At 35.4% G+C, this 18,867-nt stretch overlaps 1 protein-coding gene and 1 pseudogene across 7 annotated transcripts in view; one reads left to right on the forward strand and one right to left on the reverse strand.

The window, feature by feature from the left end:
• The window catches only part of LRP1B (LDL receptor related protein 1B), a 2,480,145-nt gene that overhangs the window by 138,564 nt on the left and 2,322,714 nt on the right, over positions 1-18,867 (reverse strand). For all 7 annotated transcript variants that reach the window (XM_007494117.3, XM_056797188.1, XM_056797186.1 and 4 more), the window contains 2 exons: positions 5,682-5,905; positions 4,611-4,717 (listed from right to left, as the gene is read on the reverse strand). In XM_007494117.3, the coding sequence (XP_007494179.2) occupies positions 4,611-4,717; positions 5,682-5,905 (331 nt within the window). The remainder of the gene's footprint in view (positions 1-4,610; positions 4,718-5,681; positions 5,906-18,867) is intronic.
• Positions 15,618-16,411, forward strand: LOC130458858 (regulator of G-protein signaling 3-like; annotated as a pseudogene).

Raw genomic sequence — 18,867 nt, forward strand, 5'->3', positions numbered from 1 at the left:
GAAAAATAAATAGGGATAAAAAGGAATACACCTTCCTCTCAGCACCACATGGCACATTCACAAAGATTGACCATACATTAGGTCACAGAAACATGTCACACAAATGCAGAAAAGCAGAAATAATAAATGCAGCCTTTTCAGACCACAAGGCAATAAAAATAACGATCAGTAATGGTACATGGAAAACCAAATCAAAAACTAATTGGAAACTAAACAATATGATACTCCAAAATCGTTTAGTTAGAGAAGAAATCATAGAAACAATTAATAATTTCATCGAGGAAAATGACAATGGCGAGACATCCTTTCAAACCTTTTGAGATGCAGCCAAAGCAGTAATCAGAGGTAAATTCATATCCCTGAGTGCATATATTAACAAACTAGGGAGAGCAGAGATCAATCAATTGGAAATGCAAATAAAAAAACTCGAAAGTGACCAAATTAAAAACCCCCAGCAGAAAACCAAACTAGAAATCCTAAAAATTAAGGGAGAAATTAATAAAATTGAAAGTGATAGAACTATTGATTTAATAAATAAGACAAGAAGCTGGTACTTTGAAAAAACAAACAAAATAGACAAAGTACTGGTCAATCTAATTAAAAAAAGGAAGGAAGAAAAGCAAATTAACAACATCAAAGATGAAAAGGGGGACATCACCTCTGAGGAAGAGGAAATTAAGGCAATCATTAGAAATTACTTTGCCCAATTATATGGCAATAAATATACCAATTTAAGTGATATGGATGAATATATACAAAAATACAAACTGCCTAGACTAACAGAAGAGGAAATAGAATTCTTAAATAATCCCATATCAGAAAATGAAATCCACCAAGCCATCAAAGAACTTCCTAAGAAAAAATCCCCAGGGCCTGATGGATTCACCAGTGAATTCTATCAAACATTCAGAGAACAGTTAATCCCAATACTATACAAACTATTTGACATAATAAACAAAGAGGGAGTTCTACCAAACTCCTTTTATGACACAAACATGGTACTGATTCCAAAACCAGGCAGGTCAAAAACAGAGAAAGAAAACTATAGACCAATCTCCCTAATGAATATAGATGCAAAAATCTTAAATAGGATACTAGCAAAAAGACTTCAGCAAGTGATCAGAAGGGTCACCCACCATGATCAAGTAGGATTTATACCAGGGATGCAGGACTGGTTCAATATTAGGAAAACCATCCACATAATTGACCACATTAACAAGCAAACCAACAAGAACCACATGATTATCTCAATAGATGCAGAAAAAGCCTTTGATAAAATACAACACCCATTCCTATTAAAAACACTAGAAAGCATAGGAATAGAATGGTCATTCCTAAAAATAATAAACAGTATATATCTAAAACCATCAGCTAATATCATTTGCAATGGGGATAAACTAGATGTATTCCCAATAAGATCAGGAGTGAAACAAGGATGCCCATTATCACCCCTATTATTTGACATCGTACTAGAAACACTAGCAGTAGCAATTAGAGAAGAAAAAGAAATTGAAGGCATCAAAATAGGCAAGGAGGAGACCAAGTTATCACTTTTTGCAGATGACATGATGGTCTACTTAAAGAATCCTAGAGATTCAACCAAAAAGCTAATTGAAATAATCAACAACTTTAGCAAAGTTGCAGGATACAAAATAAACCCACATAAGTCATCAGCTTTTCTATATATCTCCAACACAGCTCAGCAGCAAAAACTAGAAAGAGAAATCCCATTCAAAATCACCTTAGACAAAATAAAATACCTAGGAATCTACCTCCCAAGACAAACACAGGAACTATATGAACACAACTACAAAACACTTGCCACACAACTAAAACTAGACTTGAGCAATTGGAAAAACATTAACTGCTCATGGGTAGGACGAGCCAACATAATAAAAATGACTATCCTGCCCAAACTTATTTATCTATTTAGTGCCATACCCATGGAACTCCCAAAAAATTTCTTTACTGATTTGGAAAAAAGCATAACAAAGTTCATTTGGAATAACAAAAGATCAAGGATATCCAGGGAAATAATGAAAAAAAAAACACTAATGAGGGGGGCCTAGCAGTCCCAGACCTCAAACTATATTACAAAGCAGCAGTCATCAAAACAATTTGGTACTGGCTAAGAGACAGAAAGGAGGATCAGTGGAATAGACTGGGGGAAAGCGACCTCAGCCAGATAGTATACAATAAACCCAAAGATCCCAGGTCTTGGGACAAAAATTCACTATTTGATAAGAACTGCTGGGAAAATTGGAAGACAGTGTGGGAGAGATTAGGAATTGATCAACACCTCACACCCTACACCAAGATAAATTCAAAATGGGTGAAAGACTTAAACATAAAGAAGGAAACCATAAGTAAATTGGGTAAACACAGAATAGTATACATGTCAGACCTTTGGGAAGGGAAAGACTTTAAAACCAAGCAAGACATAGAGAGAATCACAAAATGTAAAATAAATAATTTCGACTACATCAAATAAAAGGCTTTTGTACAAACAAAAGCAATGTAACTAAAATCAGAAGGAAAACAACAAGTTGGGAAAAAATCTTCATAAAAACCTCTGACAAAGGTTTAATTACTCAAATTTATAAAGAGCTAAATCAGTTGTACAAAAAATCAAGCCATTCCCCAATTGATAAATGGGCAAGGGACATGGATAGACAGTTTTCAGATAAAGAAATCAAAACTATTAATAAGCACATGAAGAAGTGCTCCACATCTCTTATAATCAGAGAGATGCAAATCAAAACAACTCTGAGGTATCACCTCACACCTAGCAGATTGGCTAACATGACAGTTATGGAAAGTAATGAATGCTGGAGGGGATGTGGCAAAGTAGGGACATTAATTCATTGCTGGTGGAGTTGTGAACTGATCCAGCCATTCTGGAGGGCAATTTGGAACTATGCCCAAAGGGCGATAAAAGAATGTCTACCCTTTGATCCAGCCATAGCACTGCTGGGTTTGTACCCCAAAGAGACAATGGACAAAAAGACTTGTACAAAAATATTCATAGCTGCGCTCTTTGTGGTGGCCAAAAATTGGAAAATGAGGGGATGCCCATCAATTGGGGAATGGCTGAACAAATTGTGGTATATGTTGGTGATGGAATACTATTGTGCTCAAAGGAATAATAAAGTGGAGGATTTCCATGTGAACTGGAACAACCTCCAGGAAGTGATGCAGAGCGAGAGGAGCAGAACCAGGAGAACATTGTACACAGAGACAAACACACTGTGGTATCATCGAACGTAATGGACTTCTCCATTAGTGGTGGTGTAATGTCCCTGCACAATCTGCAGGGATCAAGGAGAAAAAAACACTATCCAAAAGCAGAGGACAAACTGAGGGAATAGAAACACCAAGGAAAAGCAACTGCCTGACTACAATGGCTGAGGGGACATGACAGAGGAAAGACTCAGAGCGAACACTCTGATGCAAATACTAACAACATGGCAATGGGTTCAAGTCAAGAACACATATGATACCAGTGGAATCACACGTTGGCCCAGGGGGGGGGGGGGTGGGAGAGAGGAAAAGAAAATGATCTTTGTCTTTAATGAAAAATGCATGGAAATGATCAAATAAAATACTATAAAATTAAAAAAAAAAAAAGAAGAAGCTGGATATCCATGATGATGATACTTCTGACAACCTGGCCATTCCATCCTTGACTTTTAACAATGTCCTTCTCCTCTGTATATTATCAAAACTTTAATATAGGTATACTTTATAGCCCTTACTATTTTTTCAGAGCAATAAATTAGAAACAGCATTGTCTATCTGAAAGCTCTTATCCTCCTATGACTTATTCTCACTCTCACGCTCACTAACCCTACCCTTGACTCCTGTCACAATCTTTAATTCCTTGACCCACTCTTATTCTTCCAGGTCACCTCATTCACTAAGGCTTCACTTGCTTTCAAATCCAGCCTCTACTCCAGGGTTCTTAACTAGTTATTATATTGGAATTTCTTGGAAGCTGGGTGATACAGTGAATAGAGTATTGGTCTTTGACTTAGTCAATCAATCAATAAACATTTATTAAGTGTCAGATATATAGAAGGCATGGTGTTAAGCTTTGGGACACAAAGGAACAAAAGACAATCATCAACCTAAGGAGCTTACAATCCAAAGGAGAGGGAGATTCATGACATGCAAATATATACAAAAGAATCTATACATAGAACAAATTGGGAGGTAACTTGCAGAAGGAAAGCACTGGAATTAAGAAGATTTGGGAAAGGTTTCCTGTAGAAAATGAGAGTTTAGATTTAAAGGCAATTGGGGAGGTCCATGAAGGGATGGGAGAGCATTCCAGGCATGGGGAGTGGCCAGAGAAAATGCCTAGAGATGAAAGATGAATTGTCTTATTTGTGGAACAGCTAGGGTAACAGTGTCATTGGATTAAAGAAAATACTGAAAAATATTAATAGACCACTCAAAACATTTCATTACCAACCATGAAAATACAGTCATTAAGGCTGTTGTACTCTTATGGAGGAAAAAGTGACCAGCAGAATTAGAATTTAACCTCTAACATGGGGACAAGTCTACATAATCCTTTATGTAGTAAAGATGGTAAAAATATAACATACCTGTTGGTCTCTGTAAATTCTTCTGTACCAAAATCCTTCTTAGAGTACCATCCATAGCTGCTTCTTCAATATGAGAGTGATCCCCAACAACAGTCCAATACATCATTCTAAAGAGAGCAAGTAAAAGAGGTAAATCTTCTGTGGTCCTTTGTGGTGTTAATGCTGCTTGTCAGTGACATTTCTCAGTGGATTAAACAGTGTTTCATGATTTGATGTCTAATAATCAATTGTGAAAATTACCTTACAAGCTCAGATTGAAAATATTTCTGCCATTCTGAGCATCTATCATCATGTAATGATTTCATATCATGAACTCATTCTGTCTATATTCCCTTAGAATATTTGGCCTCTTTTGAAGTATATATCAAGATGATTTATTATTTCTAGAAAGGGAATTTATTTTTTTAAACAGAAGTGATTTCCTCTTGTAGGAGGAAAGCTTCTACATAAATCTAATAAATATCACGGGTTGACTCACAATTTGTGGCTTACAAAGAATCTTTATTATTCCTACTAACACCTCCCCTTTGAGTCATTGGGCTAAGTATTTATGTTTCTAATTGAAAGCTAGAAAGAAAAAAGAGGACACTTTAAGTCAATCAATTGGAATCCTTAGTAGAGTCTCTTGAAAAATATTTAGTGAGAATGAAGTTGTAACTCAGTTAAAATAAGATTTGGGAATAATCTTCAACCTTTGTTCATCCAATGCTATGCTGATCGTTATCAGAGACAGACGAGACCCAAACTCTATTGAAATGAAATATTAATATTTCTAAGACTTAATTTATACATCAATTACATCTATTATTTATTTAGTGTATTGTTATATTATTTTCTTAAAAATAAAATTGCATTTTCCAGCTGTAGGAATCTTTCAGACATCATTATTCTTTGAAGTACAAATCAAAATGATGATGATTAATGTGTAACAGAAACTTGGAACTTAAAAAAATTTTACATGGAATGCTTTTTCTACTGTTTCCAGAATAAGGATGTTTTAGAATTAACTTAAGAACAATTTTTTTAATGTAGTAACTTTAAAATTTTCAAATAATAAGTTATTTGACTTACCCTCTTTTAGGATTGACAGCAATGGCATAGGGTTCTCCAGCCATATTTGTAAGGAGGCGGGTACAGTTGGGACCATTCAGCTGCCCCACATTTATTGAGTATCTTAAACTTGTCCAGTGAGTTGTATAATAACTGAACCAATGCATTCTAGAGTGATCTGTCCAATAAATATTGCCAGCAATCCAATCAACAGCAATGTCCCTGGGTCTTTTGAATTCAGGACACTAGAAAGACAATATTTTGAGAAAAAAAAGTTTAGACAAATAGAGTTATCTATTCATCTGCCTGCATGTATTAAACTAAATCACTGATGAAATATAACAACCTCTATGTGAGCATAATTGAGTCTTGGTGTTAGGAGCCTTTTCCTCTTCTAGAACAATCTGTACTTTGAAGGAAGGTATTTTGAAAAAACATGCAATAGAATGTGGTGAAACAGAAAAGACAGGTAGGAGCAGGTTGGAATGTTGGAAGCATGGGGTTCTGGGAGAGTAAAGGACTGTAGGAGTCAGCTCTGGACTCTGAGGAAGGAGTCACCTTTGAGAACCTGAGACCCTGCAACTGATCCTGTTTCACTGAGAAAGCAAGACCTGTGTGGACCTGATCAAACTGTGCAGTTTGCCCTAAGGGGTAGGCAGTTAGGTCTTGAAGCCTGACCTCTCATCCATACCAGCTATACCTAGAAATTTGCCTCTTCTTGAATTAGCCTTGGACTAGTCAGCATAGAGAAGAGCATCTGACAGAGGATTTCCAGGCTAGCCTTGCCTTTAGCTGAGGGCTAAAGAGACTTACCATTGATCTGTATCATTAGTTAGGGAACTCTCTTTCCTGACTTCATCTTTGTTATCCTTCTTTTAAATAAACAACCATAAAAAAGTAAGGGAAGCAGTCAGATCTATTATACATAGGGAAAGAAATAAGATTGTTGGGTTGGGATTTTTCATCCTGGAGAGTGAGAAGATTGGATTTAGCTGCCTCCTGATTGTAACAATGAAGATACTTAGATTTCCTTTTGTTGTAAAGATAAAATTGTAATCTCCTGATTCTAACAAAGAGGGTATTTAGCTCTTCCTTTATAGTGAAGCTAGAATTGTAATCCACACTCTATTTTAAGATTTTAATCTACACAATGGTGATAACTCAGTATTTTAAGTACATCTACCCATTTTAATCACAAAAAAGGTGTTAAGTAACTACAAAAGGTGAACTTACCAAAAAAAGGTGTTAAGTAACCCCAAAATATATAATCTAACCAAAGAACTACTTTGGTTGAGAATTAAAGAGTGGGCAGTCCTGGAGAAAAGCATCTGCTATGATTGGTAGACATGAAATTTAGGGGAGGTGACACAAGAGAAATAGATTCTTTAAAAAGAGTACAAAAGGCCAGAAGAGGAGATATATTCAATTTGAGTTTCAAGTTAGATGAAGGATCTCTGACTTGGAGTTGGACTCTGAGGAGAGACTGGAGACAGACTCTTGACGAGTGACCTGAAGACAGACACACTGATTTCTTTTCATTTAGATGTCATTGTTGGTGAGTGAAAGGCTGATTTAGTGACCCTGCCTTTCTGGAGGCATGAAGCCTCCAGGAAAGGTCCATCATCTTGATACTCTCTTCCCCTGACTGGGGCTTAGAAATTTCTAACTGGCTCAGAGGAAGCCAGAGTTTTGTCTTTCTCTCTCATTACTTAATAAATTCCTTAATATTTTCCCTCTATTGTAAATAAACTACCATAAATTCTTTAATTTAGTAATTCATTTGGGATTTAGAAATTTAAATCCCTGGTGACCACATATTATATATTCAGAGTCCAACCACAAATAAATTTAACAAGAGAGAGTCTTACTAGACTGGGTTGAGCAAAACCTCCCAGTCGCCGATTCTGATCTCTATTATAGGTCAGCTTTCTGTCCCAGAGGAGTACCAAAGCTAGGTAAAGCAAAATTCCTAGCAATCAGTCATCCTCATTTTCCAAGGTGTTATCTCTCTCTGGCACAGTTGCTGTGTTATCCTTCCCATAAGATTGTACTGGTCTAGGACAGAGAGTGTAGCCATTTTACTCTCTGTCTCAGAGGGAGTTACCCTGTCAGATCTGGTTATGCAAAATCCCCATCACCCTACTATATAATTAAACAGGAACTCCCCCCTTTTAACAAATTTTCACTGTCCTTGTTATTACCCCCTTCTTTTGTAAGTCTATAACCATTCCTGTCCCTTTCTTTCGTCTCTAACACACAGTTTTCCAAGCATATTTGGATATGGCAAGACTTGAGACTCAATGAGGAGAAAATCAATGACATATTGTGAGATACTTGGGAAAACTGAACAATCATAAGAAGTTGACTTTTAAAAGAGGAGGCAGAAAGGAACTTTGAAAGAACTCTTCTGTAAAACATAGAAAGCTAGAGTTTAAATTGGGAATTCCCCAAGTTTCCTTTTACTTTGTGTCTAACATCTTAAATAAGAATCAGTTCTTGGGAAAATTATATTGAAGTAAATGTGGACTCAGGTGAAGCACAAATCAGGAAGTCAGATTTATCAGTATATGTATACAAGCCTTTCTATTGACTTACTTGAGTAACAATATGCTATAATTTTTGGAGAATCTTTTTTTCCTCAAATCTTAAACATATGTGTTATCTGTCTACATATCATCATTTCAAGATTAACTAAAAGATGGATATGGAGTTCTCTGCAATACAAAGTGCTATAGAAATGTCAAATAAATAATGATCATAGATGGGAAGTACACACGGATTTGACCCAACCAAACCACAAAATCATTTGTGACTGCTTTGGTATCACTTAAATTGACTGTATATACATTTTTTTTCCCTTGACTGACAGCATTTATGTAACATTTACAAATAAATAAATTACCAAGAAGCTGAATGCATGCCAATGTGAATCATAGATTTATTTATGTGAGATTTTTTCTTGTTGAGATCTTCTCATCTTTAGACTGATAAATCACAATTTTAGCATTCTAGAAGTGGTTTATCATTTGTGTAGATAATTATATATATTTATTATGCATATTTATTTATACATAATATTTTATTATAATGGTAAACATGTAGAATAGATCCTTAATTATATTTTACCTATGCTCTACACATTTTCCTTTTTTCTCATTTTAAATTCACAATCATCTAAAGGAATAAGTATGTCTTATTTACAAAGAAAGCTGGCAGCCCAAAAATTAAGTAACTTGATGCCTACAGATTGAAGCATATGGTCATCTTTGATATTCTTGAAAGGGCACCAAAGAATCAAACTGTAACACAATGGATTCTAGAAGGAAGTATGATTTTCTGGGCTCACATCCAGGGTGGATGGTATGGATTAAGAAACATGAAACTTTCTCTTTTCCAAGAGCTAGTTAATAATGTAGTAGCTCTTTTTCTATAATGATAGTTCCTGGGGCAGAGAGATGCTAATGATACACAGAGACAACCAGAGAAATGTAGGAGATAGATTCAAGGCATGAACTAATCTTGTATAGACTTGTAGATATGTCAGTGATTTATTATAAACAGCAGCTTTCTAGAAAAATGTTTTAAAAATATTTTTAATAAGTGTAAGCAATTTATTAATGGTTTACAAGCTACCATGTTTGATACTATGAAACATCCAAAATAAGTCATAAATATAAGATCTAATCCCTGACTTTATAAATGTTATGATCAATTAATACATAGAAGAAAAGATACATTTTCCCCCTTGTATTTAATTAACAAGAAAAATATCAACATAGAAAAATGTAAAATAAAGGTTTCTGAGATGACTACCTTACATAGAAGAGGATTGTAATGAACAAAGGAATTTTGAGGATGGGATTCGTAGTTAAGGAAAGGAAAGGAATATAAACAGAAGGAAACTAAGTTCCCTAGTTCCAGGTTAACAGAAATAGAGAAAGGGGAAAACAAGGTGAGAAAATCTAAGTGATTTGCCTGAACTAGTTAAATAAATGAGTCAATAGAATTGAGCACAAGATTTTTGCCTCCTAAGTTAATGCAAGGAGCTGACAAGTCAATGAAATATATGTTCTAATGAAATTTGAAATTTGTCATTTTTAAGAGACAGTGTAAGCTAGTGCTTACCCTGACTGCAAAAACTGCTGCTTGTGTTTTTGCACAATGTAAAAGACACATTTTGACTACTTCCTTCCAGACAGATGATTTCTTTCCTAATAACTTCTCTGACTGTGTAGCCAAACTTTGGGGGCCTGAGGCATCTTTCTACATCAGAGTAGTAGAAAAATATTAGTTAAATGAATGAAACTCTTAAGTATTAGAGAAAAAAACCTGACAGAATGATTGCAACAAAATTAGAGGTTACTACTTCAAATTACAAATCTTTCACAGCTGTAGATTGTAATGTACCTGCTATAATTTCATAGTTTCAGAAAAATCAACAGATAAGTTCATAGAGACATTTGTTTTAAATCAAGAAAAGGAGAAGTATAAAAGGAATGAGAATTTTAAAGCTGGAAAATATTTTCACTAATTTATCCAAATCCTTACAGTTGATAACACCTTTGAATAAAAGAAATCTAGTAAAAGGGAGGGGTGTTATCTGAAATTCAGGATCTTCTATCTTGTCTAATATTTCCAAATGTGTTATTACTTAAACTTTTTTTGGTATAATAATAATAATAACAATAATAATAATAATAATGAGAAAAAGTATGACCAAACTTGGTGGATGCTAACCATGAAGTGAGAAGATGGAATTAATTCTCCCTTGAATTGACTTCCCCCTGGGCAGTCCTAAGCAAATTTAAAGACTACAATTAGTCCCCTAAAGTGGAGGAAGGAACAGGAAGTGATGCAAAGACGGGTCTTTAAAAGTGGCCAGAACTTTCTGTTACAAGTTCTTAAATCTCTTTTGAGACTTTGGAGGCTAGTGAAGAACCTTCCTCAGTGTGGACCTGGGACTCTAGCATTTGGTAAGACTGCTCTTAGATCTTTTCCTTTGAACTACAATGTGGGTGAGTGAAAAGCTGACTCCTTTCCTGACTTCTGCAGAGATTAGTTTCTGGAGGAGGCCATGTGGTTATTCATTACTGGGTCCTCAGGCTGAGGGTCCTTTAGTGGAGGGTTAATTAGCCCAGCCTGGTTTGAGCCAGGCAGGAAGAAATATCTAGTGTAATAAGCTAGACTTCTTACTCTGGCCTCTTTCACTCTAATTTGTAAATAAAGCTGCTAAATAAAAAGTCATTTTGACTTGAGTTATAATATCGGTGACCACATTCTCTTATATTTTGTCAAACTATTGATTTTATCCCCTATAGAAATCAGTAAGATTTTCAAATTGTGTATCTCAATATTTGAGCAGTATAGTGGTATAGTATATAGAATGCCATGTCTGAAGTCAGGAAGACCTCATTCAAATTTAAAGACAGACACTTAGAAGTTGTGTGACTCTGGGCAAGTCAGTTAACCTTTGCTTTAAATTCCTCACCTGTAAAATGGAGTGAATGATAGCACATTCCACCCAGGACTATTGTGAGGATGAAAAAAAAAAAGATAATAATAAAGTACTTAACACAGTGCCTGCCGTGGAATAAATACTACATAAATGCTAGCTATTATTTTAATTAATACTGTAATTAACATAGAGATGATCATAGAATTATACGTTTTTAGTTGGAAGGAACCAAATAGGCCATTTTTACAGATGAGGAGCTTGAGGCTGAATTTGAACTGAATCATTACTGATTTCTTTAAGCTAGGTGGTTTAGTGTGCTGTGCCTACAGTGAGGAAGACTCATCTTCAAGAATTTAAATCTTATTTCATACAATCACTCCCTGAGTAATTTTGGTCAAATCACGTAACTTTTTTTTGCCTTGGTTTCCTCATTTGTAAAATGAGCCATAGAAGGAAATGGCAAACCACTCCAGTATCTGTGCCAAGAAAATCCCAAATAGGGTCATGAAAAGTGGACACAACTAAAAAGGACTGAACGATAAGTACTCTTTTAAATCAAATGTTTCCAGGCAACACTTTAAAATTTCAAATAAGAAAACATTTCAAAATATTTATCAAGGCATGTATAAGTCTCCTTCATTGATAAAGTTTTTTACTGATGATGATGGTGATTATAACTCACACTTCTATCCTGCTTTAAAAGTTACAAAATTCTTTTTTCATAGCAACCTTGTGAATTTGATAATTTAGGTATTAGGTATTTGATAATCTAGGTATTCCTATATTCCTAAGTAGAAAATAATTGATATTATACCTAAGCTAAATGATTAAAATAAAGAGTTTAAAAGTCCCCACTTAGAGAAGAAATTTGCACTGACTCTTTGGAAATTGAGATTCCACAAGATAAAGGTCAATTGGAATTTTTCCAGATTTAGAAGAGAACAAATTATTTGGAATACAAATTTTTTTAATCTCATTAAATTCTATGATTGCCTTGTTTTAAAAAATAGCAGTAGTGCTATAAGGAAAGATTAAAGAAAGTAATTTGTTAATAGGGATTTACCAAAAAAAAATAATAGATATCATCTTCTAAGTGTCCAATAGAGATCATATAGGAGGAAAATTTTCCCTACTTACAATAACAAATATAGTCAAGAAGATATTGTTTCACCAAACCACTAGAATGTTTAGTTCAAGGGAAGAAGCAACTAGGAAATGAATAGTGTGGACTCTCAGAAAAACTGGGACTATAACAAAACTTTCTCTCTCAATAACAGTGTTTTCCTTCTGCAATAGGAGGCAAGTCAAACTGTCACCCCTCCAACTACCAAACCTACTTCTAGACCAGTTCCCCTACACACACCAGCCATCACTGTAGGAAGAAATCACTGTGGAGTGGAGGCCCAACTTTCTTATCACCATCAGCAACAAATGCTGACCAACTACTACCAAAAAGCAAACAGTCAGACAAACCCTTGCAGTAGTATTAATTCCTATCCCCAAGCCACCATTCCTGTTTCTAATCCAGTCATCATCATTATCATCCCATGAAGTAACTCCTATGGAGAACCATCCTCTCCAGCTACCAATGAACTACCAATTACAGGGCAGGCTAGTTCCTCTAGTTGAAAGAGCAAAGAAATGAGAAAAAGACAAGAGATGACAGTCATCAGGCAAGTAAAACCATGAGGACTACCACCTACTTTCACCTACTGATGAAATAGCCCAGGAACTTGAACCAAGAATCATTCATTTGAATAGCATTATTTCTGTTCCAATATCATTGGAACAAAATCTTTTGAAGTGACAGCCTAGCAAATGCCTCTACCACTGCTACAACCATAACTACTAAAAGTCTAGAAAAGAAGATTTTTGATGCCAAAAATCTTGACAATATCAAATCGTTTAATATCAGAAACACTGGGACTATATTTATATGTTTATCAGTGGAAATTGCATTAAAAAAGAAGCATTACGATCTGATTTGCTGTACTCAAAGAAGCATGGGAACTTTCCCTCTGACTTTTAACTGAAACGTTCATATTTCAACATTGTCTTTCCTATTATGTTGTGAATTCCTTGAAAAGAGATGTGTTGTTTTCTATTTTTTCCTTAGTACTAAGCACTGTGTATTGAACATAAGTGCTTATTAAGTGTTTTATTCATTCATTCATTCATTTATATATTCATTCTTCACCTGTGCTACTTTTTCTTCTTAAGGATGTCTCCTTATCTAACTTTTAATAGCCAGGACCTTCTTTACAATTGCATACAAATCTATTTTCAGATTCTTTGTTCATATGAAAGGTTAAATGTGTTATAACAATTTAATATATTATCCTCCTAGAGATACCTCACAGTCTTAAAGAGATTAAAGTCATACACTAAAGATGCCAGAGGTGAAATGGGGAACATTGGTAGAGGTCTATACTGTCTAATTTTTAACAAAGCTACATTGATAGAAATGGAAAGGCTACCTTCTTAACTAAGGAAAATGATTTAGTCCTACAAAATGTTGAAGAACACAGTACTCTGGTATCTCATTTATTCATGAAATAATAAAATGGAGAGGCTCCATAACATCATTTTGTTCAATCTTCATATCAGTAATTATAACTGAGATTATATGTATATATAAATGTATGTATGTGTTTATGTATACAGAGAGAGATTTAACATTTACAAAGTTATACATATACATCATCTCATTTGTGTATTAACCTTGCTTACAGATAAGGTAACTGAAGCTCATAAAGGTTAAATAATTTATAGAGACACGATTAGTAAGAATAATAATTGAGACTTGAACCTGTTTCCCTGATTCTAAGGATTCAAAGGTCTGTTTAACTATCCTCAATTTCCTGTCAAAAAGATGGAAATTTGGAATATTTAGCCCATAATAGTTTAGTTATCCACTAATCAGAAAGTCTTAACCTTGGGTCTGTAAACATTTTTTTGTCCCTTTGAAAAATATTTGTCCAATTACAGTTCAATATCATTGGTTTTGTTATTCTACATGTTTTATTTCATGTATCCAAGCATTATGTATTTAAAAATATTATTCTAAGAAAAGGCCATATAAGCTTTGCCAGGCTACAAAGGTGTCCAAGTCACCAGAAAAAAATAAACAAAAACAAAAACAAAAGCTTAATAATCCCACTTACCTAAATATGTTTGGTTCAAGGTAATTTCTAGGAGCATTTAAATTTGATAATTTTTGTACTATACAGGAATGGGAAAACAAGTGACTGAATGACTAAAAACTTAATTTACTACTTGCTGATGTAAAATGTAATTTATCCCAACGTTTTTACTTATTTCAACTTAAAAATATGAAATAACATTATGTGTAACACAAGGATTCTTACCACCACTCCTCCTCTTCTAAGTTCTATGGAATCATGATGATTTCATCTTATTTATTAGAATGATAATTTCTTTTGATTCACTAGAAAAAATTGACTAATAATGTCAATTAAAAATATATTTTAAGTAACAGAAATGCCCATAAACCATCATTACTTAAGAAGTACTTATTACTTTTAAGATGCAATTTCAGTGATAAAGCTGAATCCACTGAAATGTCTAATATGTTTAACTAAAACATCTCAAAAATCTGTGCATGAAAATAGGTAAATGTGTTACTGTTTAGTTAAAATAAATGTGGAAATTGAGACCTGAGAAAATAAAGAGTTATTATTTGGCCAACTAGGGTCATTTCATGGACATTACTTGAACATTTTAGAGTATGTTTTGATGTCAAATCAGCAGATGGTACTTTTCCATCATATCACCTAGAGCTTGTCATCCTAATACTAGATTACTTTAATGTGCCTGGCTAACATATCCTGCAGTGTTTTAATGATATAATTCATTGGAACCATATAATACGGGGTGATAAAAATAAAATCAAACAATAGAGCTGGATTCCTTCCAATTTGGCTCTCTAGGTGTCAGAATATACTAACAGAAACTCTGTGGACGGAAAAAAAATGCCCCATTAGCCATTAGCATTACAGCAAGTGGATTAAATTCTCCCATTTCACATAAATCCTCAAGAAAGGTTTTAAATTTATCTCTCCCATGTCTGGGTTGAAAAATCAGGGTTGTACTTATTTGAGTTCAAGTAAGATATGTCTCACTTTATGTGATAAATGTGTTCCTCAAGGGTTGTATGTAAAATATTTGTGATGCTGGGTAAGTCAACTAATCTCTCAGAGTCTCTTTGTTTTCTTCTATAAAATGGAGTGTATTTGGGGAAGACAGTGGGATAGATTGGGTGATTACCTCAGTTTCCAAATTCCCTCACAGACTTTTAAAAATAGTGTCTCTGAGTGAAATTTAAAGTGGCAAAACTGGTTAAGTATATGGGAGAAATAATTGCCTATGAGACAACTTGAGATGAAACTAGGAAGGATGTAGGTGGCAGGGTCTGGTGACAGCTGTTTTGGCTGCTGCCCCAGCTTCAACCAACTGATGAGTGTTTGGGGAGCGTTGGACAAATGACTGGAAAAAGACTGGGAGTCTCTGTTCTGACTAGCTTCCATACCAAACAGGCTACAGAAGAGGAAAAGAGAATACAAAAGTGAGTGAACTCTAGGAGAACATAGCTCCTGATGGCTGCTCTAGGACAGAAAGAGGACAGTTAAAGCCTCTGTAGAAAATGCAGGGAGTAAGGATGTTTCGAAAGCGATGGCATTGTCAGGGACCTTGACTATGGAAATTAAAAGGACCAAGAGAACAAAGACCCCTAGAGAGCTCAGGAAATAACAGTGCTAACAATAATAAAAAACTAAATCCGGAGACATTATACCCCTGTGGGGATTTTCGGAAGAAATGATTCTTCTGGGGACAAGGGGGCTGGCAAGGTGGAAAGAGATGAAATCCCTGAAGCCCACCTCTGAGGAGGCACTCAGATGGGGAGAGTCTCTGGAGAAACTACTGTTGCACCAATACAGACTCGCAGTGTCCTGTGCCTTCCTTGGGACAGAGTTCAGCAAAGAGAACCTAGAATCTTGGCAGGTGTGTGAGGACTTCAAGAAAGTCAAGTTCTAATCTAAGATGGCATCCAAAGTGAAGATCTTTGCAGATATATTGCCGTTCAGGCATGTAAGGAGGTGGAACTGGACTCCTACACATGAGAACACACCAAGGAAAAACTGTGGAATGTTACCAGGGCCTCCTCCAGTTCCTAGGCTCAGAGCCCTACTTAGACCTCATTAACCAGAAGAAGCTGAGCTTTCCGTTGTGGGGGGCTTCCTCCTCCCCTGCCCTGGAGCACTCCAGGAAGACATGAACATTTACACAAAGCTACACCAGCAGGTGAGCTGCCCTCTCCCTCCCTACCCTCCTGAGGATGGCTGGGAGACTGGATCACTCTGTTGCCTGTGACTCCTCCAAACAATTTCTCTGTTGGACTGGCCCATGGACCTATAAGACCTGGACTCCAAGAGTCTGTAGAGACTTGCAAAGCCAGTGGGCTATTGCCATGTGCATTGGCACCCTGACTCACACCCTCCACCCCCGCCAAGTGCTGCTCTCTGGTACCACAAGTGCTGCTCTCTGGTACCACAATGCAACCCCCAAGGGTTGGGCCTATGGGTGTGGCACATACGAAGGGTTTTGTCCAGGCAGCCAGGAGCCAGGGACAGATGTGAAGTGGGGAGGAAGGGGGCCAACCAATACAGGAACCTTACCTCTAATTTCTGAGCTCCATCAGGCATGGGCCTGACCCTCTCTTTCAGAGTCACTTCACAGCAACCTAGTTTCTAAAAGAACTGGTTAGCAGAAAGGGGTGGAGGGATGTTCCCTAGGAGGTGCTCAGGCGACATTCTGTAGGATTTTGCTCCCAGGTGCCATCTTTTGGGGCTCTGGTGCTCAGTGCCTTGATATCCCCCCACCTTGGGCCCTGGCCTCAGGATTTTACTTATTTCAACACTGTAGCTGAATGCTTGATACATCGTTCTAATAGGAAATCCTTGCCTATTTTTTCTTAATTTACAAATGCAATATTTTAAATATGTTTTGTGGGAAGTTACAAAGCATAATGACCATCAATTTTAAGAGTATGTACACACTTTTATAATTTGAGGGGGGGAGTGACAGTTGGTTTTTGCCCAAGGGATTCTGGAAGCAGGCAGCTGGGATTCCTGGATGTACATATTATTTATTTGTTGAAAGTTTCAAGTTCAATAATATGAACAAAGAGCTGTGCAAACCTGACTCTCAGCCTAGAAGTACAGTAACTCTGGAAGGGGCCACTGGGCTCTGGACAGCACATTTGGTCTCTCAGAGCTAGTTCTGTGGCTCCCAAACCATCCACACAGCCAGGTAATAGAATGAATAAAAGGTCTATGTGATTTCTATTGAAAAGAAAAGGAGAAAAAAGAAAAGAAAAGCAAAAAAGAAAAGAAAAGAAAAGAAAATATTATAGGAGACTTAAAAGAAATAGTTTAAATACTATGGAGGTATAATAAAGATGACAAAAGATTTAGCAGCTTTGATATTAAAGCAACAAAAGGCATTGAATATGACATTGTGAATCACCACAGAGCTGGGTTTGCAACCAGGAATAACCTACCTAGCAAAGCTAAGTATCATAAAAGAAAAGAAATGGTCATTTAAAGAAATAAAGGATTTTCACATATTCTCCAAAGAACAGAACTTAATGGAAATTTGATGTACAAGAATTGAGAACAGACATAAGGAATTAACATGAAAGATCATTTATGAAAGATTTAATAAGGCCAAAATGTTTATTTCTTATGTGGCAAAAGGGTATGTTTAGACTTTAAGAATGATATCTTTAATTGGGTTGTTTGAAGGAGCATTTTTAGATAGAAGCTTCATGGTTGAATGGAAAATAATAGAATGAGTTAAAAGTAAAATAAAATTGGATAGAGATAAATTGGAATAATCATCTCATAAAAAGAAGCATGAATAAAATACTATTACAATGAAGGAATTGAGAGAAGAAAGGTATGTTAATGTTGGTACCTTATTCTCATCAAATCTGGCTAAAAGAGGTAATAATACATACATATAGGACAGTGACATTTTCCTTAACTTACATGGAAACAAATGGGTAAAGAATAAAGATTAAAAGAGAGAATCATATAGATTGAGAAAAAAAGAGGTAATGGATATAAGATAATGAAGGGAATTATAGAGGTCATTTATATCCATATATGAGTAAGAGAGGGATAAGGAGGAGCTCAAAGAAGGGTAAATAGATTAACAATGAGGAATGTAAGGGGAGGAGAAAAGGGAGAGAACCTTTGAAAGGCAGGGGAGGAAAAGAGAGATGGACTGAAGAAGGAGTAGGGATTGGGGAGGTAGTGGTTAGAAGAAAATTAGATTTCTTCTGAGGAGAAATAAGATAAAAAGAGAGACAAAAAAAAGGAAGAACAGTAAGAAAAATAGAATAACTTTGAATAAGAATGGGATTCACCCATAAAATAGAAATACATAGTAGAATACATTAAAAACCAAAACCCAACACTATGTTGTTTATAAGAAAACACATTTAAAATGATACACACACAGAGTAAAAATAGAGGTGTGGAATGGAATACATTATGCATCAGCTAACAAAAATAAAATAAAAATAGAAGGGTAGCAATAAGGATCTCAGACAAGGTTAAAGATGAAATAGATCTAATTAAAAGAAATAAATGACGACATGACATCATGTTAAATGTCCCATAGCATCTTCAATAATAATTATTTCAACATAATATTAAAATTCAATAT

The sequence above is a fragment of the Monodelphis domestica genome, chromosome 4, assembly GCF_027887165.1.
Source record: "Monodelphis domestica isolate mMonDom1 chromosome 4, mMonDom1.pri, whole genome shotgun sequence".
NCBI classification, from domain to species: Eukaryota; Metazoa; Chordata; class Mammalia; order Didelphimorphia; family Didelphidae; genus Monodelphis; species Monodelphis domestica.